The sequence below is a fragment of the Aspergillus uvarum genome (assembly GCF_003184745.1).
Source record: "Aspergillus uvarum CBS 121591 unplaced genomic scaffold BO82scaffold_62, whole genome shotgun sequence".
Classification (NCBI taxonomy): Eukaryota; Fungi; Ascomycota; class Eurotiomycetes; order Eurotiales; family Aspergillaceae; genus Aspergillus; species Aspergillus uvarum.
In genome coordinates, this window is record NW_020291359.1 from 126,524 (window position 1) to 149,394 (window position 22,871).

The window sequence follows — 22,871 nt, forward strand, 5'->3', positions numbered from 1 at the left end:
TTTTTAGTGGCCAATGACCTCACCGCTCCCACCACTAGCCAATCAAGGAGTACGAGGGTCGGCAACAGGAGTTACGCCTAGTACGGGGAGGTGCAGCGACGCAGATGGTCGATGGGTCTTGACCCCATTAGTGCCATAGTCTAACTGCCTACTAAAAGCCCACTAGCAGCCGGACTGTCCAGACTAGAGCACAGGAGCCTGCGGTTAGCAATACCGATCACTAATATCCTGGTGTGCTGATAATGCTGTCCAGGGGTTAGTTGCACTTCTGGATCTCGATCCCTGGTGAGACAATTGAATGGTTCACAGTCATTGGAGCAAGCCTTGGTTCCTATAGGATAATAATTATTCAATCAGTATTAGACATCACTTAGTCTACTTGTCCTACAGCCGCCAGCTGGTCTAACCCATCAGCCGCGCGTTAGGTGTAAATCCTACCAGCAAGTTTTGCAAGTCTAATGCTAGACTAGTAAGCGTGGTCGTCTTAGCAGATCAATGCTCTTCTGGTCTCCGCTTGCCGGCTAGATAGGGCTCGCTTGCACGCTAAAAAAAAAAAGTATGGCCAACTATGCCAAGGAACGAGGAATCATCTAAGCTTGAAGCACCGGCATTCGGAGGTTATCCACGTCTCGGGGTCAACCTACATACACTCATACTTTCCCGCCTGCTCGATTGATCCTAGGTCATATTACTTCTAGTCACTGTCTTCCACTATCGCACTGCGACTGTCCACCCTCTGATTAGATATAGCCATCACTCCCCGACACCTATAGTGCCATTGAGACCAGCCCATGGACCCTTGGGTTGTGCTTCACGCTGTTCTAATTTGGTTCGGGATCTAGTCACCCGTCCTTCCGATGCACAAGGATCGCCATGGTCTTGGTTTCCCTTCTGATCATCTCGCATGATACTCTCATCATTCTGATTGAGCATTCGAGCAACCGCCTCTAATTCCTGCTTAGCATTCTGAACTGATTCATTTCCCTCGGCCAGCTTCTGTTCCACAAATTCATGCTCGCTGATTCCTGCTTCGTCGGATGCAAATGCCCATGCTTCAGCCAGAGAAATGACTTCGTCCTTCTTGGTGGGCTCAGCGAAGTTGGTAGCGTGACGCAAGGATGCAGTCGCTGCTGCGCGATTCGAACGCGGCTGATTCGCGGGCATTGGAAATTCGGGAAGAAGGTGGCTCTCGTCTCTCAGGCGATGGAGCACGCGGAGGCTTGTAGCTTTCTCCTTGCCAAGTAGGCCGGATAAGTAGAACTTCTGTAAGGCAAGTGCCCGTTGGCTTTTCGAAAGCGGAAGGAGATTTTTCTCCGTGTAGGAAAGCACATCCATTGGATTCAATGATTGCGGCTCCGGTGACGCATCGTTCTTCTCAGTGATACTCGTAGGACGATTTGAAAAGGGCACAGAAGGTACTGTAAGAGGCTGACATGCTCTAGAGGCAGCATCTAGCAGAGCCTTGCGGGCCTCGACGTACTCGGTATATTGCTGTGCCACCTCCGCTTTCTGCTCCTCAAATAGGCGCGTAGATTCCTCGAGGTCTTTGGGGGCCAGATCCAGCCTGGATCCACTGTCTTCGTGACTGCTAGCACTGACCAATTTCTCCTCCACCCAATGAATCAGTTCGTCACGTGTTCGTTGCAGGGCGGCCTTTCTAGCAGCTGGCGTGATGTTAGCTGACAGGGATCCTTCGTCAAAATTTGTTTGTGCCTTCAATTCCTCTAGTAGCTCTTTTTCCCTGTCAAACTGGGCTTTCGCTCGAATAACTGCCTTCTCCAGTCTGTGCATCAACTCCTCAACTCTATCCCCTGCATTGGATGCTGGTTGATCTATTCGTTCCAGCAGCTCTGGCGGCACTCCAAGCTTTTTGTGGCTATCTGCAAGACTCTCAGTTCGTCTTCTGTTTCGTTCCTTAAGCTCCAGTGAGTAGCGTTGAAACACTTGCAGCTTTGCAAGTTGGCGTCGCTCACGGAGGAGCTTGACATATTCGCTTAGGTCCTGGGAAGGATCACATTGCGGTGCTTCGGTTGCTTTCTGTTGTTGTTGCAACTCGGATGCATTTTGCTTCTCTACAGCTGCTTGATATTCCCTTCTCGCAGCAACGTTGGCTTGTAACGCTTCCAAGTATTGCCTCCGCAGTCCAGTAATCTCCGGTGGGATGTGTTCCACGCCGATAACTGCGTCATGGGGTACAGAAAGGTTGAGGTGCGAATTGGCATTGAGTTCGGGGTTGTCGGGGTCATCCTCAGCGAAGATGATGTGCGAGCGAACATAGGCAGTCAAGGCTTGGCGGATACGGAAGGCCTCCTGGCGGCTTTTGAGGTAAGGCGCAAGTGGTGCGGCGAATTCAGGAATAGGCTCACTTGAGAGTGGTACGCAGAGGTCGTCCATTTGAGTTCAGGCGTGTGAGAGAGTGAGAAGAAGGTATAGACCCTATATGCTGCTAGTGGTCAGCTATCGTGTGGATTGTTTGTGGAGAGCTGGGACCGAGGGATCGGGGACGCACTGGAGCTGTGCCCGCTTTTTGTAATCGGCCCGATACAGTGCCGCACAACCGCACCACCGCTTATTTGCGATCATGGGACAGCCCATGCTCCCCTCCCCATGGACCGAAGCGTGGCCCTGACGGCCCCGCAATGTTTACAGTAGGGGAAACACAACACTATATGTCAACGCTGCAGAAAGCAAGTTCATCATGAATTACGAGACATAGCCTCCAAGGCATGCAACTATTGGGTGAACGACCTCTTCGCAAACGTTCCCCCACCTACAGTCAATGACGTCAAGGCTTTAAGTCACAGATTTGTTGCGGTATCTCAAATATATATCATGTAGGCAGAGGAAGATGAAGGAGAGAAAACCGAAAACGAGGGGGGGGGGTTTATACTCTACTGAATTTCCTGATGTTGGAAGAACCGAACGGGTCGCCTTACCCCAGCGGCGTCCATCTCCCAAGTACTGCAGCACGAAAATACGAAGTACCATCCATGCCCGTCTCCAGACCAGAGGCTCTTTGCTATCATGGATGGCATCTCGTCCTTTGGCCTCCGACCTTTAGAGCTGCTACTTTTTATGCATGCCAATCACGACCAAACAAAAAAAGAAATAAGTACCATACCAGATTCCGCATGCATGAGGAGCTGCACTCATGAATGGACTCTTGCGGAGTTCCTCTACCATAAAATTCAGCCAGACTACTTAAGGTATCAGTCCCTAGCCTACCGACCGGTAACTTATGTCACGGTAGGTACAGTTAAACGTACTGTACGTATAGATTCTGCTCGCTAAATGCGCTTCAGCTTAACCAACTGAGACTTTTACTGCTTCTAGTCCCGCCTAGTCGAGTTCGTGAGAGGGGATTTCTTTCCCCGTTACCGTCATAACACTAGCAGCAAGAATGGGTGATGTGACAGCACAGACTGGGTGCCTTAAGTGGGCCCCGGGTCTGTTAGTCCAACTAGGTATGCATGTGGGGGTGGCCAGGGGACCTTTTGTGGATGTGAAGTAACCGGGACCCATTCAGCTTTCATAGAATAAGTGACATGCAAAAGAGCAATATACAGCACTGTACATGGTAATAATCAAGGAGTTCGATACACAAGATGTTCAGAGTCTATGATTATAGACGCATAACAGGCTTGTGTGGTGGTGCATTGCGTGGACACTCGGCCAGGATCGATGACCATTGGATGATGATAGAATTTGATCCATGTCCATACAACCACCGCTGATCAATAGCGACCCTAGTCCGATTTATTCTACCTTTATTTCTATAGTACTGTACGGTACTGCTATGTCGGACAATATACCGTATAATTTTGGAGATGTCAAACGATGAACAAGAAAAAAAAATCAACAATGGAACCATGCTTTGAACCAGTTAAGCGGCATGAGACAGGTTCCATGCAGTCCGAGTAACTCGTCTTGTCCAGCTCAGCTGAAAGGGCTCTGGTTGCAAATCAACGGTGGTCCGGGGTGTGGAATGTTTCAAAGGTCCAATCAAGTGGCTGCTCTCTCCTGCAGGTTGGCACTTTTGGCCAAAGCAATCTAAACAAGTGAATCGTTGTCCGCCGCTACCATCTTAACATATTTACTTCTCTTTCTCCTCATCGCACTCCACCCATCAACAGACTCCCACAAAACTATCCGGGTTCCCTCTGTCTGTCTGCTTTTCTGCTTTTCTGTCTTTCCTTTACTTCTTGACTTGTCTTCCATTAAGGTTTCTTTCGTATCGCTCATTCTACATCAATTCAGGCCACTCAGATCATGACCACAGACTCAAGCTCCGTCGCTATATCTACGCCCAGATCCCGGCCCCGTGCTGCGACGACAGTGCAACCAGCTCCCACCTTCCCCTCGTCCCTTTCTTCCCGACGCTCCTCACAAGTCATGGCCCCTCTTACGCTCTCGCCCACTCTCAACGCCTCAGCAGCAAGCCCGATGCCGGGCGCTGGGGAACAAGACTCCTCACGGGCAACCGCAGTGTCTGGTAAGTCCGTATACCCAAACAAAGAAAATGAATTATCAAGGACCTCGAATTGAACGAAAGGCAGGCCCATTGCGTCATCCCAAACCGCTGACCCCATCCGATATCCATTCAATGTTGGAGCAAGAACAAGAAGCAATGGTATGATTGCTCTGCATCTTGTGCAAATCCTCCAGCTACTGACCCTGCCTGGTGACCATAGGTTAACCGGCTATCGAGAGAGCTCTCCCTTCTTCGCCAGCAAACAGCCTCGGTCGCATCGACTACATCATCAGCATCGACTACACTCAACGATCCCATGGACTCGCTGCACGCCTCCCAGTACATCATCAACTCCACGGTTCCGACGACTTCGCGCAGACATCGCTCCTCTTCCAGCCTCAGTTCCTCCTACATCCCCGCGGTTCAAGGGTCACGGACGGGCAGCGGGTTCGGAATCGCACCGTCGAGAGAGACACAGGTACCGTCGACCCGCACGGACTCGGCGCGCTCGGGGAGGAGTCGAGAGCCGTCGCTCACTTCTCGACAATCGGACGCAGCACTGTCGCAGCATCACTTCCTATCTACCGACCAGCTTTCACCCTCCATAGGGGGGTTCTCGCACCGAAACTCGCTCACTCAGCAGAAGAGCCCTTTTATTCCAGCCTCTCGCCACGAGGAGCTCCTCGCCCAGCGGGAAGAAGTAGATTTGCTGAAGCGGGAGAATGAGAGTCTGCGCCGACGTGTGCGGGAACTAGAGCTGATTGTTCGAAATTCTCGAGAACCGGAGCGTGCTATAGACCACGACACTCAGAATCCAGCGCGCTCCGACGGAGAACAGGGGAGGGAGGCACTGAAGCTTGAAGATTGAAGGGACTCACTTGTGGTGGTATGGCTCGCTCTTCCGGGGTTGAAGTTTGCGTTTGCAAGAACCGTGTTCTTCATTGGTTTTGCCAAGTGCTCAATCATCAACCTGATCCAATAGATTATTCTTCTTCGGCGTACGAGATTTTGGGGCTTGGCATTCTAGTGTCTCCCTCATTTTTCCTTGCTTGCTGTAGGTCAAGCCTCACAGGAATTGGGTAGGCATGAAATGTACCGCTGGTACTCAAAGTAGCCCATTAATTCTATCTTCCAGGATGGATCCACAGCCATTGAACTTTAATTTGATTGGTCAGGAACCCGCTACTCTGTTTCTATGGGCTAAGTTAATTGCTATTGGAGGGATGTCTGACATCCGGCTGCGAGGCCCAACGTACAGTGTCCTGCCATTGATCTTCCCAAGAGTCAAAGACAGCCACCACGAGGTGAGATTCTTCAGCACCAGCGGCGGGCTAGCCGTTGCTTCCCCAGCTATCCAGGTCTATCCCCTGGTTGCTCCTTTCATGAAAGAAAAAAGACCCAATTCTAACTGCAACCTACGCTGCCAACCTTCTATTCTTCCTCGGTAGTTTTGAGGCTTGTACTACTCTAGAAATCTTGATCAATCTCTCCTTCGGGAGATTAACCCATATAATGGGATGACGATATACAGGACATTAGGCTCCGAGCTTCGCAGCGGTGTCTGACCCGGGATCTGGACCCGGGATCTGGACCCGGGATCTTATATGAATCTCTATCAAGAGGTTGGAATCAAGGCTGATTGAGTTAGGTCCTTTTACCTATCAAAGGACTGTACACCAAGGGACTGCCCCATAGGCCACGCGGGTGTTGATAAGCTTTGATATGGATGTGTCTAGGTAATACTCGAGTACTTACTAGACATGCAAGATGAGCTGTTATCTGGACTTCCGATTTTCTTGTTTGAGGTGAATGCGGATCACAGGGTTCCGCATCTGATAGAGAATGCTCCGGCTTATCTCAACATATTTGAATAGACTTGTTGTGAGATTCCAAGAGCGGAGTCTGCTGAAAGGAAAAAGCTTATGTCTGTCTTGATATGATTTACGTAAATCTCTATCAGAAGCGTTGATGCATCGAGATAGTGTTCTTGATGTGTGAGGGCAAGCTGGTCTTTAGGACTGGGGCAATTAGCCACCGGTTGAGTTGTAGAGAATACTTAAACAAGCTCCCGCGGTCTCCCAGCTGAACCCATCGTCACTACTTCTGCAAGATCTTCTCTCACACTTGGAGCTTCGAAATGAAACTCCATCTGATTCCAGCCGTCGTGACGGCGTTGGCTGCCTGTTCCACCGCGCTGCCCAATGGTAGGGTTCGTCATCGAAGAAGCCTGCGTGAACAGGCCAGTCTTCTGACCACGATCACGCCCAGTAACCAGACTGTGGCGGAGATCGTTGCGGGCTGGGACCTCGAGAACCTGACTGTGGCGGCGGTGCGCCTCCCACCGGTCAACTGGCCCCTTCCCATGATGAACAAGGACTGGGCTGGGGTCAAACTTGACCTGAACGGCACCGTCGAGCTGGGGATCCGTTTGATCGAACAGGCCGCTGCGGCGAATGCCCGTGTCATTCACTTCCCGGAGGTTTGGTTCCCCGGCTATCCCAAGGTTAGTTGAGATCAAAACCAGTCTACAATTGTCCTCTCGGATCAATAGGGCTGACGCTTCCCCAGGGTATTATCAACTCCGATGTCCCGAACCCCTGGTTTGAATACCACGTCAAAGATTATATCGAGAACTCCTTGGTGGTTGGTAGCGACAACTGGAACAAATTGGTGCAGGCGGCGGTTAATAATCGCATCTATGTTGTAAGCTTTCCACTTAACGTATCTCCGCTCTCATACTGGATTGCGATGCCAGCAGAACCTGACCCCCTCTGCAATTTGATAGGGACTTTCGTTCTCCGAGAAAGATGCCGCCCATCTGTACATGGCGCAGTCCCTGATCGCCCCCGATGGCGAGATCCTCATTCACCGACACAAGCTGCGGCCCTCGGCCCAGGAGCGCGACCTCTGGACGGACGGCAAACTCGACCAGATCTACGCGGTCAGCACCCCAATCGGCCGCATCGGCATGCTCTCGTGCGGCGAGCATACTGCTCCCGAGGTCACCTTTATCATGCAGTCGCAGACGGAAGACATCCATCTCGGCTCGTGGCCGTAAGTCTCTCATATCCCAATCGTCCATCCACCTTTCTTGGACCCATCTGCTGACTTTTTTTGTGGGGAAGTGTCGTTCCCGATTTCGGCAATTCCAGCCTGACCTACGAGTCGGCTGAGGTCATCACGTCCCTGGGTCGGGTTTATGCCATTCTGGGGGAAGCGATTGTGGTGCAGGCGGCCGTCGGTACAGCCACAGTCTTCCCTGCAGGGTCTTCGGCAGTCTGGTCCCAGGCCGTGGCCAACGTTTCCTTCGCCGACTACCCGCTGGTCTACCGCTCGTTCAACGCCAGTACCTTTACGAACACAACTTATAACGCCGATGGGGAAGTCTCGTGGGGCACCCTGCAGGCGATCAATGAAGGGTTTCCTGAGTACATTCCGCAGGTGCAGGGCACGTTGGTGCCCTGGCGCCAGGACCTCATCTCCACCCTGCTCAATGAGTCTGTCGTTTGAGGGTTCAAGCTTCGCGAGTGATGGGTCACGCCTCATGCAATGTATTATGATGGAGAGGAAAGGCGGGGGTTGTTCTGTCGTTTGAGTGTAGACATTAGCTTTATAGGCTCTAATGCAATTATAAGAGAGCATCTCCATGAACAGGAAGCGGCTTCATTACAAGGAAGTTCTACAATCGTAAAATAACCCCCCCCCCCCCCCCATGCTTCGAATATGGACAATGGACCCACCTACAAGGCATGGCTCAAATGCATAGGCAGCGCCCAAACGACTGACCACCGATACGCAATCTGCCGGAGAGCATCAATCGCCCCGGTGTGCCTTGAGCGGCCAGCTCTCCTGCATCTCTTCCAACGCTGCTAAACATTCTTTGAGGTCGTTGCAAGGTCTGCGTCCCGCCCCCTGCTTCACAGCCGCGGTGGCCTGTGAGAGGAACATTATTTCTGCGGTGAGCAAATGCTGTATGAGGAATGGCGGGGCCTGTCTGCAATCTCCGATCCGCCGATGGTGCAAGCGAGCCAACTGAGCGAAAGCCTTGGCGGCATCTCGTACGGTTTGGGTGGCCATTTGTGCACTGATACTTTCGTGGCTACGCAGTCCTTGTTGTTCTTCGGCGGCTTGCCGAAGGAACGGACGGTGAATCAGAAGGCTCGAGTCATAGTAAGACATGTGCAGATAATTCACGCGGCGGAAGGGGAGGGAGGATTTCTCGGGCCCCGCTAGCGGCAGATGCAGTTTGCATCAAGACGATCATAGAAGGAGATGAGAGCCTCGTGAGCGTTTGCAAGCAGTTGGCATCTGCGGGAAACATCATTTTCCTGGGGTTGAAAAGCGTATCTGAATAAATGGTGTCGAGATGGTTAGACCTATCGAGCCCGGTGAACTGGAAGAAAAGAGTGGCCTGCTGACGTACATTTGATCCATGTGGATATCATGGAGATGCCAAAGTTCGCACTGGTAGGCGAATGCAATCTCTTCGATTGAGGCGTTGTCACGCAGAAAGCCACTTCATACCGGCGATCCCACTCGCCCCCATGCAAGGTTGCAGTGTCTCCCTAGGTCTGTAGTCGCCATTCTGCGCAAACGTGCATGAGAGATATCAGCCTTGACGAAGCCCATGCAGAAAGGCCCTTCTGCTACTCAACTGCATGTCTTTCCCCTATTTCGACAAGAGAAAGATCAAATGAACCCCAGACCATGGCTGAACTTACCGTTCGACAAGGAAATAAGACCAAAAGACTTTTAGGCTGATCGGTCTCCGGGTGAAAGACTCCGTCACGCGATGGTTGTCGCTTGATTCAGCAAGGAACAGTGCATGGAGACTCAAGTGAACTGCAAGTACAGCCGCCATAGCTTTGACCAAGAGGCGAGTTAGACATCCATCCTTATAAGCACATTCGACAGGATAGAGCCTTGCTTACAGATATACATCCACCCCATGTTCTCCTGGCCTAAATTGAGCTCCCGCCCTGCCAGCACCGACAAACTGAGGACGGTGAGCTCCCGTGGGCGAGACGCGCACTGCACGACAGCGGCACGCTGGGCCAAGTCTGCTAGTTTATTTCCAATCGCCTGTCCTTCGGCAACCGGCTGTACGATGATTCCGTTATACAGGCCGCCTGGCGGTAGAATCGAATGTCTTCCTCGTTGCAGAGGTTTCCCATCTGCCGTAGCTCTCGGGGATCGAGAAACCCGTAGTACGATGCAACGTGTTGCATGAAGTACTCAATCAATTGATCCTCGACGGCGGCATCGGTGACGTCGCACCGCGTGGGTTCGGTCTCACAGCTGGTGTGGGATAAATCCGGCTCTCTTGCTAAAGGGGCATCGACAGTGACGCCGGGGAAGCTAATCCCGCCCAAAGGACCTACGAAAGATGGCTCTCCTTCCGTCCCAATTGTGAGTTTCTATGTCATGAATGTAAGTTCATCAATAGCCGATTGTGTACCCAGAGCAGAAGACTTCGGAGCATCTTCCGCTACTTTGTCCCATGTACTGGATGCGGTGTCTCTAGCTACCTAATCTAAGCCTCGATCGGGACTTTCAAGGAATGCAGCAGTTGAACTACCACCGTGTCGCGCAAAAGCTGCCGCTATCAAGGCATCCATCGATCTCTTGTCTCAATTCTGTATTTTCACGTACGAGAAACTCCACATATTCCTTGTCGACAAAGATTTATCTGGCCGAGTCAAAGTCCATTGTCAGCTTCCAAGATCCATTCAACCTGTAATGACCCACATTCGTAGTTATCATGTCCTTACTTCCTCTGTACCGGTCGTTCAGAGTAGTAGCACACTTTGTCGAGTCTCAAACAGAGACTAAATACGGGTTGCGCTCCATCGCACTATCTCCTCGCCCACGGGGCTCCGCATCAGAATTGATTGTGCCGGCCATTGAAGCCTCAGGGTGGATAGGAGAACCTTTCCCTTGCCCTTTTTGCAAGACTCGCAAAGCTGAGCCACGCACCGGCTTTCGCTAAGGCCAGAGTTGACCTCCATGAGATTATGAGGAATACGGTAGTATAACATGAGTGTCGTATAGTGAAGTTGTTTCTCTACCTCTGAGTGGTCAGATGTGCTTACGGTATCATTGCCAAGCTAGCGACGAATTGGGCCCGGAATAGCTTTATCCTTCGTTCCGAACCGTTATAGTGTATCGATTCAAAGATTGTCCTACTTTAACAGGATACCGAAATTAGTTAATCAGGTAGGTATTTGGAAATGCCTAGTCCAGCTCTACTTAGTGTCAGAGTTCATGAGTAAATGATTATGAATGTGTGGATGCATAATGGTACCTGTACCTAGCTACCTATATATAGGAGAAGAAATAGGAGAGAAAGATTGTTTCACATGGGGGTCCAGCGTGGCTGTGCGGGGTCGCTGCCTGCTGCTGCCCCTCGCGCGACGTCATTTGTGGCGTAGTGCCGCCCGCTCTTCCCCCCAAATAAATAACCACCAGCTCCTCCTCTCTCCTTTCCAGTACCCATCAACATTACACTGACTCTTATTCATCACTCAACTGAGACTCTACCTGACCAGATACCTTCTTAATACTACGTACCTCTACCTCAATCACATCCATCATGTCTGAGCGCTCTACTGTTCACGTCGAGGGCATCGCCCCCGCCACTACTGATAAGGAAGTCCAAGACTTCTTTAGCTTCTGGTCAGTGACGCAGGCATCCCAGGCCCTTGCATAAGACATGCAGCTGACAACATTGCAGTGGAAAGATCACTTCCATTTCCGTTACACCTGTGTCTGGTGAAGAGGGTGCTCAGAAGTCGGCCACTGTGACCTTCGAGAAGGAAGCGTAAGCCTTGCCCCGCACCCGCTCCCCCATCCCGCCCATGGCTCATATTGCACCATCCCTTAGCCTTAGCTCTTTCTTCCTCCCCCCACCCCCTCTCATGACATAACTAACCCGTCATCTAGTGCCGCAAAGACCGCCCTGCTCCTTGACCACACCCAATTGGGAACCTCGGTCGTTCACGTCAAGGCCGCTCACTCTCTCGATGATATTGCCGGTGACCACGCTGCCAGCGCCTCCGAGGCCAAGGATGAGCACGACCATGACCTCGAGCAGGAGGACAAGCCTCGCTCCCGTATCGCTGCTGAGTACCTGGCCCAGGGATACGTGCTGAGCGACACCGCCATCCAGAAGGCCATTGCCCTGGACCAGAAGCACGGCTTCACCTCCCGCTTCACCAACGCCCTGGCCAACTTCGACAAGAAGTACAACGCGACCGACAAGGCCAAGGGTCTGGATGAGAACTACAAGATCACCGAGAAGGCGAGCTCTGGCTGGCGCGGTCTCCACAGCTACTTCGAGAAGGCCCTCGAGACCCCCTCCGGCCGCAAGCTCCGGGATTTCTATGCCCAGACCGACAAACAGGTCCGCGACATCCACAACGAGGCTCGCAGACTGGCGGACTTGAAGAGCGGCAAGAGCGAGGGTGACGAGCACAACGTCAGTGCCGCCCCTACCGCTGGCGCAGGCGCCGAGGGTGTGGGTGCCGCCCCTGCTACTGCTGCGGCTCAGTCCTCCGGCACTGCCCCTTCTGCCGACCAGAAGGCATGAAAATGAAAAGGTCTTACGAGGTCCAACCCTTTTTTCTGTTGCTCGCTCTGTACGCCTAATGACGACCTGTTCATTCACATGCTTGAATTTGCACGTTCTCGATGTTCATAATATTATCTCGGCGCGCGTCTTAGCTAGTTAGTTGTCTGGAACAAGCGATTGTGTGTATTGTCTACATCTAATTGAGTTATGATGTTTTAATCTTGAGACTCCGTTCCGCCCAGTACGTAGAAAATCAGCCTTGGTTCGTATGCGGATATTGTTGAAAACAAGTACAACAGCCCGCGTGTTATCATCTACAACTAAAACGGCTCATATTTCACCCCACTCGACCACCGAGACACGTAGAAACAAACTTAACTACATCACGTATAGAGACTACGATCAAATACTACACAGCATAAAAATATCATCTCAGACGAAAGTTTTCATTTCATTTCTCGCTTCAAATCATTAAAATTTTAAAGAAAAATTGTGTTTCGTAGCAGAACATGAATCCTCAACCCGTTCAGCTGCCCTTCCTGAACTTCGCAGCCTCGATGTCCTCCAAGGGATGCTTGGGGTTGCTTTCCAGCGACGACTTGGTGTTCTCGGACTGCTCCTGGGAGACCTGGCCGGGGCGGGTCTCGTAGGTCTGACCGGTCTGGCCCTGGGACGGGGGCGATTGCTGCTGCGCGCCGGTCTGGGACTCGGGAGGCGGGGACTGGCGGCCGGAGTTGGGGGCGGACATTTTGATGGTTGGATCTGGATGAAGAAAACGAGGAGAGTTCGCGGTCTGAGCATTCCGGGAATTGTTAGTTTAAAGGGTTTTCTGTGATTGTGAAGTGAGGTGAAGATGGAGATGAGCGGTACGGACCTTGTGTGGTTGGTAGTGAGTTTGATTCTTGCGGAGATTCAGGGTGCGTGGTTTGTTGCAGGTTAGGTCAGGATTGTGAATTGGGTGGTGGAAAGTTCTTAAGTACAAGTGCTCGCTAGGCTAAGGAAGATATGATATCGTTGATTGAGGGGGGTGGTAAAAGGTGGGTGGCCGGTTTTTCTCAGCCGGCATCATCATGACGTTTTTGGGGGGCTCTTCCTCTCTGATGTTTGCGGTGGGGGGTCGTTTGGTTTCCACCCTCCAGGTAATTTTGTGGGCTTGTTGAGGAGGTTCGAATTGGCTATGGAAGTTAGTGGACAGGAGGACAGTACTCCTAGCTCCGGTTTGTTTATAGTTGGATTCACCGGCGAGCGTGGCTTTGCTGCACCTTTACTACTCAGTATATATCGGTTATGTCTTTTATTGTTGCTGCTTGCTGCTGGAAAATGAGTAGTGATGTCATAGTCGAGTGGGTGGGGTTTGCTATGTTTGTCTCAAGCACGTGATCGGGAGCTGTGCAAACAAGTATATGGATTGTAGTTAATGCCAAATATCATTACAGATGGACAGGCATGGTTTAAAGACGGATTTCGGTAATCGCTATATGCTGAACACTTTGTACGAAAAAAAATATAGTGAATTAGGCGATGCCCAAATCAGCATCTTCGCGGGATTCTATTATTTTTTGGGTTCTGTTTGACTGTAGCTGTCCTCCATAGATGGAGACTGGATATAAGAATGCATTTTGAGGTCGTGACCGACGTAATCATAAGTCAATTGACAAGGATTAATCTGGGGGAATCGGACATCAAAGTCTCGGGTCATAAAAGAGGTCAAGACCGATGAAAAGGGGGACTTTTTGGGGAACCAGAGGAAATCAAATACAGGCCATTGTAACCTTGAACACGCAGGGGGTGGAGAGGGATATGATCTAGGCAACAAAGGAAAGGAGAATCAAAAGACAATCAGAAGAGGCATATATGGCGTGGTGCCGTATCCAGTGAGGCCGTTCGACTGTATTGGATGTCGAAGTGACCCGGAAGAAACATAGATGTCTTGTCAAAACAGTCCTCCAACCTGGGATGGCACTTTTCTTTTGCATGAGTTTGTTTTCTTTTTTCTAAGTCATGTCATCGCCTTGGTAATCCAGAGATACCGACTGGTTCATTTCGTCAGTCCCCGGAGAAGATTGCAGTATGAATCAGTTTCCATTAGCCTGGGCGCCTGCGGCTTCGGCATTTGCTGCAGCCAACGCCTTCGCATCGGCTTCGTGGAAAACGGCTTGGAGTACCTGCTGCTCCTCCGCGCTCAGAATCTTTGTCAAGTTGTCGTAGAGTTGCGGCTGTTCTTGTTGAAGGCCTGTGTTGAAGTCAGTCAATAGTACAGCGACACCAAGGGGCTACATACTCATGAACACATGCTTGAACATGCCATAAGGCTCAACCTTGTCGAGAGGAGTCTCCAGCAAGCTTTCTTCGTCCAACTCATCATCATCATCATCGGCAAATGAGCCGAACTTTTGAGCCTATCGACGTGATTAGTATCCCTCTTCGAGATATTGAGATGACAAAGGACTCAAGTCTCCTGGACTCACCTCCTTGTTCAAGAAGTCGAGGTAAGCAGTGGTCTCGTCGGCAACGTCATCTTCCAGAACGCCCTCGGCTTCGTCCCGCTCAGTCCACTCAACCTCACCATCCCAGTCGTTATCCTCATCATCAACATCATCTTCGTCATCATATGTGAAATCGGACTCCTTGGTAGCATCTTCACGGTCTAGATGGGTATTAGCGTACTTAATCTCTCGCCATCTCTTTGTTGCGGACTTACTCTTGATAGCAGCAGGCAGGGTTTGGAAGAGTCGAGTCACTCCTTGGAGAAGTCTAGGCCAACCTTGTTGAACGCTAGTCGGGACATCGCCAGCCTTCAGGGTCAATAGGGAGCTGATTGCCGCAATTGACAGCTTCTTGTCATGCACCCGTCTGAAGTTGTCGATGTTGGAGAACCATGTGCTGAAGAACTTGTTTGTCCAGCCATTGGCTTCCAGCACCTGTAAGCTGAGGACAGGGTTGTAGTAAATAGCGTTGATAACCATCTCCATCAAGTGAATGCGGTAGGACTTAGTGCGCGCCTCGCCGGCGTCAATGACACGCATCGCGAGCTCAATAAAGACAGGGATGTACTGGTCAATGTAGCCACGAAGGTTGAGCATCAGAGTCTCGGCGAGCTTGCACCCGCAAATCCGGTCAACACCGCCCACCTTCTCATCGTGGAAGATATCCTGAACCATACCTACAACGGCCGCCAGGTAAGCGGGGTTCTGAACCAACATTTGAGAGCCATAGGCGATATAGTTGTCGAGAGCAGGGAGCATGTCCTCAAGATAAAGCTCAGCCCCGGCCTTGAAGGTCTTGTGGATGAGCTCGAAGGCCTGCCACATGGTGGGAGAAATCGACTTAGAGGCAAAAGTACAGCTATCAATGATCTCAAAAACTTCGTTGTACAAGTCATACAGCTTGTTCTCAAGAGTGATGCTGATGACAGGCATGAGGATGGTCTCGAGGTGAAGCAGCACATCTGGAGTGCTCTCGAGAGTGAGAATCAAGGTGCCAATCGTCTGCAGGACACCAAGAGCCGTGATACTCTTGTCATCCAGGAAGTCGCCGTAAGCGTCCTCGTCGCCCTTGGTGGCATTGCGTTCCAGAAGCTCTCCCACAATACGCATGTAGGTGTCGCGAAGCTGCTCGCTGAGTGCCACAGCGAACGGAGTAAGCTCGGCGGAGAAGACCTCGACGAAATCCTCCATGACGTTGGCGAGAGCATCCACATCGACCTCGTTGGCGAGCTTGAGAAGCTGCTGCATGATCTGGGGGATATTTTGCTGCATTGAAGTCCTGATGATGTCGTGACGGATAAGGGGCTGCAACGCGAGCGCAGCCTCAACCCTGACAGGTAGTTCAGGGTCCGTCATGGACTCTAGGATGTTTCTGTAGATGATCATAAGGTTGTTCGGGTCCTGAAAGTCAAGCTGTTCGAACTTCTCCAGAGTATCGCATGCACGGGCTCTGAGGAAGCCATGAGGGCTTCGGAATTCTGGGAAAACGTGACGGACAAAGAAGTATTCGACCTCACCAGCGATAGGACTTTTCTTGCCCAGGATGACAGAGGCCAAAGAACCGATCATCCGCAGAGCGCCTTCCTTCTCCCGGGGCGACTTCTGATCTTCCGGAGCAGACTCATACTTGCTAACGACGCCGTTCACAAATGTGAGAATGGCGAAAGTCTGCTTCTTGCGGTTCTTCGTCAAAGCAACCAAGAAATTGGTGGCGGCGACATCAGGCGCCGAAACCTCTTCGTAGTAGTTCAACTTCCGGTGGAGGTATTCCGAAGGATCCTCCTGAAATAGCTCGATGTCTTCATCAGACTGGCACAGAATCGGGAAGATGAAATGAGCAACCAAGTTGTCCATATGAGGCTTGAGGTGGTCCCACATCGCCTTCGGCTTGACACATTCCTCCAAGAAAACCAGAGTGTAGGCGAGCGCCGGGTTGCTGAGCCACTGACCCTTGGACACCCACTTGTCAATCTCCTGCAAGTATCCCTTGAGAATTTCCGGGGCGAAGTTGGCAATAAAGTTCTTGGCATATTGAGTGTAATCGGGAGTGCTCGACTTCGTCATCGTTGTGGGGTTTCCGTATCTACACAGCGAGGTCAGACAAGAGTCCGGTTTCCAAAGCTGTGCCATGCATGTTACATACCTGATGAAAAGACGGTTCAGATTGGCGTACGACCACTTCTTGCACTTCCACCAGTGGTTCAGCTCTCTTTCTTCCTTAGACTCCATCATAGCATTGGCCGGAGGCTGCTTGGCAATGATGCGCAAAAAGAGCGTGCACCAATCCACCGTAGCCTGCTGCGTTTGAAGGGACGGCGAAAGTTCGAACTAGAATCGTCGCAAATGTTAGCTACCATGATGCGACGGGTGTTCCGCTCCGGTTGACCCACGTAGATAGCATGCTTGTATGACTTGACAACAATCCGAAGCATTTCCGCAGCTTCCAGACTTTCCTCATCGACCAACTTCGATCCGATATTCAACAGTTGGGGGAACGTGTGCTCAACGATCTTATCGAATTCTTCCCGCTTCTCTCCCGCCTTGAACCTGTACACACGGCAGATCGCCAGCAAGCACTGGAGTCCAGCGTAGACCGAGTTCGCATCGTTGGTTCCCAGCAGTTGGAGGGTGATTTCTAGGAAGCCCGGCCACTGCTCGGGGAAGTCATGCTGGAGGATCTTTTGGAGAAGGGGAACAAGCTGTGCTCTGACATTCGGCGGGGTGGACGCCAATGCCGGGATCAGTCGCTCTCGAAAACTCGGTTTTTCCTCCTCCGGGATCGGTGCGCGCAAAGGACTTTCTTCGACAACAGACCAGCCGCGAGTGATTCGGTTCTTCAGGTAAACACCGGCTATGCATAGAATACTACTTGTTAGCTGATGAAACTTAGCGCCTGGGATCCCAAGGGGAAACAGCGGTAGGTGATCTTCAGGCAGCAGAATGTCCAGGTACTACCTACCCGACAGTTGGACGGCATTATTTTGTTCCCCCTGCAAAATATCCAGAAGCGCATTTATGAAGCCCGGTTGTGTCTCGGCCTGAACAATACTGAATAAGTATGAACCACCTTCAAGCCTGTGATGCTATGCCACACATACATATTTCAAGTCCAACTCAGCTTGGCGTCTGATATCCGCATTGGCGTCGAGGGTAGACTGGATGCGGTCTCTCAAAGCTGCAACATCCATCTCGCACCAGTGACGGCCCCCGGTTTATAGGTATAAAGCTCGGAAAAAAAAAAAAAAGAAAGGACCCGTTACGTAGTGCTGAGCCACGGGATGAAGGGGGAGAGGAGAGGAAGAGAGGGGGGAAGGGAAGATAAAATAGCGGGGGAGTAATGATAGTAAGTAAGTGTGCAGATTGCAAAAGTGCTCTTTGGGTTTGTTGGGTTTGGTTTTCTCTCGTGGTTTTTCAATAAGCGGTGCCCGCCCCGCGCCTATGGCAGCTAATCAGAGGCCTCGCCGCCACGCGCGGTAAGAGAATTTTGCTCCTGAATCTTGGGGCAGAGATCAAAACTGTAAAAGAGAAAAAATCCCTACCTTGGCTTAGTCTGGAGTCTTTGATGGTTCAGAAAGAAAAGTGATTGGAAATTTCTGTCTTGGTTTGATTTACCGAAAAAATCTTATTTACTCTAGTGCTTTGCTCACTCGTTTCATTCCTAATAAATCATTGAACCGCAATCTCAAACATCAAGGGTTCGAAAAATAGACAATCACCTTCTCCACAGGCACGTGGTTCTCCCTCCCCGGTTACATCTCACATGTACAGAGACGCGGCAAAGATAACATCTCTCTTGATCAACTCCTGTGCCTGTTGCATCTTGGCATAGAGGTTGGGGTCTCCCACCAGTTTGGCTGCATTTTTTACCTCCCGACAGGTCTCATCCAGACGAGTGATAGTCCGTACAATAGTGCCTTCCATCACGTCAGTGAGATCGGTGATGCGGTTGAACGACATGCCCTTCGCCCATTCGTAGACAACTTCCGATAGGCCAAACCGTGGCTGACTAGCAAAGTCATTGCTGTCCTCACTGGTCTGAATGACCTGGTGTTGGATTTGAATGTCGTTGACCCTGTCTGAGATCTTAACAATCGCCTCCTTCCCTTTCTCAAGACGCGGTGTCAATGTGGGGACATTCTCGGTCTTTTCCTGGAAGACGAAAGCAGACAGTAGCGCGACGATTTCTTCGGGTTCGTACTCCGCCAGGACATTCTCAAGAATCAGCTCTGTCAAGACCAGCTCATCCGATGAGTGGATCTTAGGTTCTTGTTAGCACTACACCCGAACGATGGCCATGAATGTCTTGGGCAACCTACCTCACATGCCACCTTGCCTTTGAGCTGCACACGCGCTTGCTCATCTACGAAGCCTAGATCCTTCAGAACCTGGATGCGTTGCTCGTAATCAGGGAGCAGCGCGAGGTTCTGGTCAGACATGAGCTGTTTCAGCTGCGAGATATTCTCCTTAACCTGCCACTCATCGTGTTGCATTTCGAACTGTTGAGTGTCAGTATATCGCTGTACATTATGAGCTAGAGGAAGCCCTTACATGTTTCAAGAAGTTCGGACACTGCAAACATCGGCATGACTGGGCGATTGCGGCTTGTTGCTGTCGCTTTTCTAATATGTCCCTGACCTGTAGCTCCTTAATTCTGGTCCAGTCCATTTCATCCCAGGCTGGTTGTGTCCACGAAGCACAGAACTTCACAAGCTCCTTGTCCGCGAATTTCATTGCCTCTGGTAGGTTGCCTTGTTAGTCTGATTTTGTGAAAATAGATCAAGAACGCGAACCTTTCTTGATGTTCAGGTACCATATCGGGCCACCCAATTTGATCATTGTGTTTGTAATACATTCAAGATCCGTCAATGGTACCTTAGAGGTCTTCAGGGTCATGTCTGCGGCACGGGTGGGTAAAGGCTGGAACCGATGCCGGAACTCTGGAAGGAATGGAAGAATGTCGCTGGGATGACGCCTGCTGCCAATTCTTCCGATCTCCAGAACCTGTATGGTGGGCGTAGCGCCGCCTCCAATGCCCTCCCGAACAATAATACCAGCCGTACGGAATCCGTCCTTTAAAATCGGTTAGTCCCGTTACGATTTGGGAATGAGTCTCAACACTTGCCTTTCTGTACACAATCAGCCTCTTCGGCATAAACAGGCGCTTGCCAACAGGCGAGGAAAGCAATCCCACGTGAAGTTCGCTAGTCAGCTTCTCATACTCGATGGCTGCGTCATGACAGGCCGCGAGGTCGATATCACAGATGTCACAAGGTTCGCGTTTGATCTTCGCTAAGCTGGCCTCGGAGAGTTGCACCTGCTTCTCATGCTCCGGAAGAAGGGCCTGGGTGGCATTCTCACTGAAACTTCGCTTGATCATCTCTTCGATCTTCAGAGCTTCTACACGCAAAAGATTCAGTATCATGTTGTAGGTGAGCCTGAATTGAGATCGTAGTTTAGTCGGATCGCCCAAGATCATTCGTCTCAGGGCTCCAGCTGGCGGTGCTTCATCTCTTCCAGGGTTCACGATGATCACATAGCCGACTGTGTCAAGACCTCTTCTACCAGCACGTCCGGCCATTTGAGTGTACTCTCCGGGGAGCAGATCCCGGAAACCTTTACCATCATGCTTGCGGAAGCCGGAAAAGACCACTGTACGAGTAGGTAAATTCAAGCCCATAGCAAATGTCTCCGTGGCAAATAGTACTTTGACCAGTGACTTGGCAAACAGAATCTCAACTATTTCCTTCATGATGGGTAGGAGACCGCCGTGATGTACGGCAATACCCCGGCTGAGCAAGTCTCGAAGTCTGAGAATCTGTGGTAGGGTCCGGTCTTCTGGTTTGAGTCTGGTAAGAGATTTTTCGATGAACATGTGAATCAAGCTCTTTTCAGCAGCGGTCGTAAAGTCTTGATTGGATAGCGAATCAGCATTCTGTTCACATCGCTTCTTCGAGAAGACGAAAATGCAACCAGGGAGCAGATTCTCCTTCCGAAGATGCTGAACGAGTTGCACCCAGATAGTTTTGTCCTGCGCAGCTGTAGTCCTTCCACCACCACGTCCTGTGCGGGCAATGTTTCCGGTTCCCCTGTTGGCTGGTTGTCCTCTACCACGAGGGGCGCCTCCGCGCTGCGAGTTGCCTCGGGCGCCACCTCTGCCAGGAGCTTGTCCGCGTCCTCTGCCCTGCGGCGCGCCACGGCTTGCCTGTGACTGGGCTTGAGCCTCAGCTGCCTTCTGGGCTTTGATCTTATCCCTGCCAGAAATAATTTCATCTGCTTCCTTCCAACCATTTTCAAGGAAACGCTTGTTGGAATCGACAACTTTATACATTCCTTTACCAGCCCAGAGGTAGTGTTCGAGAGGAACTGGTCTCTTAGGGGTGGAAATGACGTAAATGTCTTTCTTCTTCGTGCGACCGACCCAGGATGCAAATTCGTAAGTGTTGGGAACGGTAGCAGACAGCAAGATCAAGGTAACGTGCTCCGGGAGCATGATGATGACTTCTTCCCAGACAACACCTCTCTCAAGGTCATTGACATAATGGACTTCGTCAAAGATCACGAATTCCACGTCCCTGATAAGATCCGCTCCGCGGTAGAGCATACTCCGTAGAATCTCGGTGGTCATGATGAGGCAGCTTGCTTCGGGATTTATCTGGACATCACCCGTCAGGATACCTACATCATCGAAGGTAGTCCTAAAATCTCGGAATTTCTGATTACTCAGAGCTTTGATGGGTGAAGTGTAGATTGCTTTCGTCATGTGCTTAGAGGCCAAGGCAATAGCATATTCGGCCACGACTGTCTTACCAGCCGAGGTGTGAGCAGCAACAAAAACAGAGTCACCGTTCTCCAGATGGTAGACGGCCTCTTTCTGGAAGGTGTCTAGTTCGAAAGGCCATTCACGGGCCATATCTGGCACGAGCTCGCGGAAGTTCGGAATATCTTTGTTGACATCAACGATGTGAGCCCATTCCCTGCCGCTCTTTCTTTGTTGTACACCTGCAAGAAGTGGAGCGTGGGGTTCCAATGCCGGGAATTCGACTGGCAGCAATGAGTCAATATCCTCCTCATCACTGAGCTCAGCTTCATCGTCGATTTTGACACCCCCAGCATCCGAAGCCGTTTCATCCTGTTCGACGCGAAGCTCAGCTTCTTCTTGCTGCAAAGCATGCTCCACCTCTTCATCTCCTTGGGCAGCTTCTTTGGACTTTGCTTCATCAAATTTCAGTCCACGAGAAAACCCAGGGGCAACTTCTAAAAGACCGCCCTCGGTACCAAAGCTGATGATTCGGTCCAGTCCGGATTGCTTGCCACTGGATCTGGAATACTCTGCAACTTGAGGATCCAAATCCATCTCAGCAATCGCCTCGACGCCTTCGAGCCCGCCTGGAGCAAATGGAAAGAATCCTGCTGCGCCTCTGACGAAATCCGCACGGCCAGCGGGTCGACGAAGGAGGGATGTCGAGTTCTTTGCATTCGCACTGGTAGCAGGGATAGTAACCTCATGGTAGCCAGTAACACGGCCTTCGAGACCATCACGATCGAATCGAACGACGGTTCGTGATTGAGTTCCCGCAATGTCAAACAAATCTCCATAGTCCGTGGACACATCCCACCTCCTGCATACCGTTAGTGCCAATACCAGCTATTTAAAGCAACACATAAGCTAAAGGGAGTTCGGGGATATATCCAGGTTTGGTACATCTCCTGGGTAAAGCTAAGGAAAATGGGAGGTGTAGATGGATGAACAGAATGATCGGGCGGACCTTTGAAGGCGATTCAGCCATTCCGAGCCAAAACGGGCCGATGGGTTTAGGAACTCTTGTTCCAGTTCTTCCTTAAGATCAGCGGCGTTTTGATGATTCCTCTGTCGCGGTTTGGCCTCTCTGTAGATGCCATTTTCTTCGTCGGCTACGCGGGCATCGAAAGCCGATCCGCTTAGCTCTTTTGAGCTCAGACTCATTTGAGCCAGAGCATCAGACAGGCTTGCAGCTGCGGCCATGATAAGTATAGCAAGAATGAGAAGTTTAGGTCAAACCTGCTCCGGCACCGAACTGGACACCAGGCGCCGAAGAGTGTCTGTGGGGGCGCTGTGTATGCGAAGAGGCCAATGGGTGAAGCAACAAAACACAAATTATTGAGTCGTGCGGTCTAGAAAATGCCAGCCAGTCAAGCGAGCATTCACAGGAGTGGAAGCAGAGCACGTGGATTGTGATTCGAGATGAAGGCTATTAATGAAATCATTCATTATTCGCTGGCGGGTGTTTGGGCGGCGGCGACGGCAGGAAATTGAATGGACGGAAGTTTGGAGTTTGGACAAACCCAACCCAGGCCAGCTCCGTTC

At 51.1% G+C, this 22,871-nt stretch overlaps 8 protein-coding genes across 8 annotated transcripts; 3 read left to right on the forward strand and 5 right to left on the reverse strand.

Annotated features, from left to right (window-relative positions):
• Window positions 1–589: 589 nt before the first annotated feature.
• BO82DRAFT_357851 (uncharacterized protein) lies at window positions 590–2,475 on the reverse strand. The gene has a single exon (XM_025636132.1). It carries the CDS (start codon window positions 2,392–2,394, stop codon window positions 754–756), a length of 1,641 nt encoding a protein of 546 aa, XP_025488095.1. The 5' UTR covers window positions 2,395–2,475; the 3' UTR covers window positions 590–753.
• A 1,794-nt stretch (window positions 2,476–4,269) lies between these two features.
• BO82DRAFT_405765 (uncharacterized protein) lies at window positions 4,270–5,339 on the forward strand (the record flags this gene model as incomplete). The annotated part of the gene is made up of 3 exons (XM_025639512.1): window positions 4,270–4,492; window positions 4,557–4,630; window positions 4,692–5,339. 3 exons carry the CDS (start codon window positions 4,270–4,272, stop codon window positions 5,337–5,339), a joined length of 945 nt encoding a protein of 314 aa, XP_025488096.1.
• Window positions 5,340–6,608: 1,269 nt separating this feature from the next.
• Window positions 6,609–8,072, forward strand: BO82DRAFT_423066 (aliphatic nitrilase; the record flags this gene model as incomplete). Its single annotated transcript, XM_025640229.1, has 5 exons — window positions 6,609–6,680; window positions 6,711–6,974; window positions 7,040–7,174; window positions 7,257–7,525; window positions 7,597–8,072. 5 exons carry the CDS (start codon window positions 6,609–6,611, stop codon window positions 7,979–7,981), a joined length of 1,125 nt encoding a protein of 374 aa, XP_025488097.1. The 3' UTR covers window positions 7,982–8,072.
• Window positions 8,073–8,284: 212 nt separating this feature from the next.
• Window positions 8,285–9,953, reverse strand: BO82DRAFT_405767 (fungal specific transcription factor domain-containing protein; the record flags this gene model as incomplete). The annotated part of the gene is made up of 4 exons (XM_025639513.1): window positions 8,285–8,700; window positions 9,403–9,534; window positions 9,594–9,888; window positions 9,930–9,953. 4 exons carry the CDS (start codon window positions 9,951–9,953, stop codon window positions 8,285–8,287), a joined length of 867 nt encoding a protein of 288 aa, XP_025488098.1.
• A 1,110-nt stretch (window positions 9,954–11,063) lies between these two features.
• On the forward strand, window positions 11,064–12,216 carry vip1 (putative actin cytoskeleton protein (VIP1); the record flags this gene model as incomplete). The annotated part of the gene is made up of 3 exons (XM_025633639.1): window positions 11,064–11,146; window positions 11,205–11,291; window positions 11,414–12,216. The coding sequence occupies 3 exons, from the start codon at window positions 11,064–11,066 to the stop codon at window positions 12,057–12,059; spliced, it is 816 nt and encodes a 271-aa protein (XP_025488099.1). The 3' UTR covers window positions 12,060–12,216.
• A 276-nt stretch (window positions 12,217–12,492) lies between these two features.
• Window positions 12,493–12,789, reverse strand: BO82DRAFT_405769 (uncharacterized protein; the record flags this gene model as incomplete). The annotated part of the gene is made up of 2 exons (XM_025639514.1): window positions 12,493–12,502; window positions 12,587–12,789. The coding sequence occupies 2 exons, from the start codon at window positions 12,787–12,789 to the stop codon at window positions 12,493–12,495; spliced, it is 213 nt and encodes a 70-aa protein (XP_025488100.1).
• Window positions 12,790–14,116: 1,327 nt separating this feature from the next.
• BO82DRAFT_292635 (putative nonsense-mediated mRNA decay protein (Nmd5)) lies at window positions 14,117–17,715 on the reverse strand (the record flags this gene model as incomplete). Its single annotated transcript, XM_025631770.1, has 8 exons — window positions 14,117–14,274; window positions 14,323–14,440; window positions 14,510–14,688; window positions 14,743–16,610; window positions 16,671–16,855; window positions 16,918–17,378; window positions 17,487–17,565; window positions 17,626–17,715. The coding sequence occupies 8 exons, from the start codon at window positions 17,713–17,715 to the stop codon at window positions 14,117–14,119; spliced, it is 3,138 nt and encodes a 1,045-aa protein (XP_025488101.1).
• A 409-nt stretch (window positions 17,716–18,124) lies between these two features.
• Window positions 18,125–22,781, reverse strand: BO82DRAFT_318660 (SKI complex RNA helicase subunit SKI2). The gene is made up of 6 exons (XM_025632650.1): window positions 22,294–22,781; window positions 19,650–22,146; window positions 19,318–19,597; window positions 19,076–19,263; window positions 18,844–19,023; window positions 18,125–18,784 (listed from the first exon to the last, which is right to left on the reverse strand). Exons 1-6 carry the CDS (start codon window positions 22,527–22,529, stop codon window positions 18,284–18,286), a joined length of 3,882 nt encoding a protein of 1,293 aa, XP_025488102.1. The 5' UTR covers window positions 22,530–22,781; the 3' UTR covers window positions 18,125–18,283.
• Window positions 22,782–22,871: the final 90 nt, after the last annotated feature.

Bases quoted from the DNA above. Each gene is read 5' to 3' on its own strand.
- BO82DRAFT_318660 (XM_025632650.1), bottom strand. From the start codon at position 22,529: ATGGCCGCAGCTGCAAGCCTGTCTGATGCTCTGGCTCAAATGAGTCTG. The intron at 22,147-22,293 runs GTCCGCCCGATC...AACGGTATGCAG, and splicing joins TGGCTGAATCGCCTTCAAAG to GAGGTGGGATGTGTCCACGG. The intron at 19,024-19,075 runs GTAAGGGCTTCC...GACACTCAACAG, and splicing joins GTCCGAACTTCTTGAAACAT to TTCGAAATGCAACACGATGA.
- BO82DRAFT_357851 (XM_025636132.1), bottom strand. From the start codon at position 2,394: ATGGACGACCTCTGCGTACCACTCTCAAGTGAGCCTATTCCTGAATTC.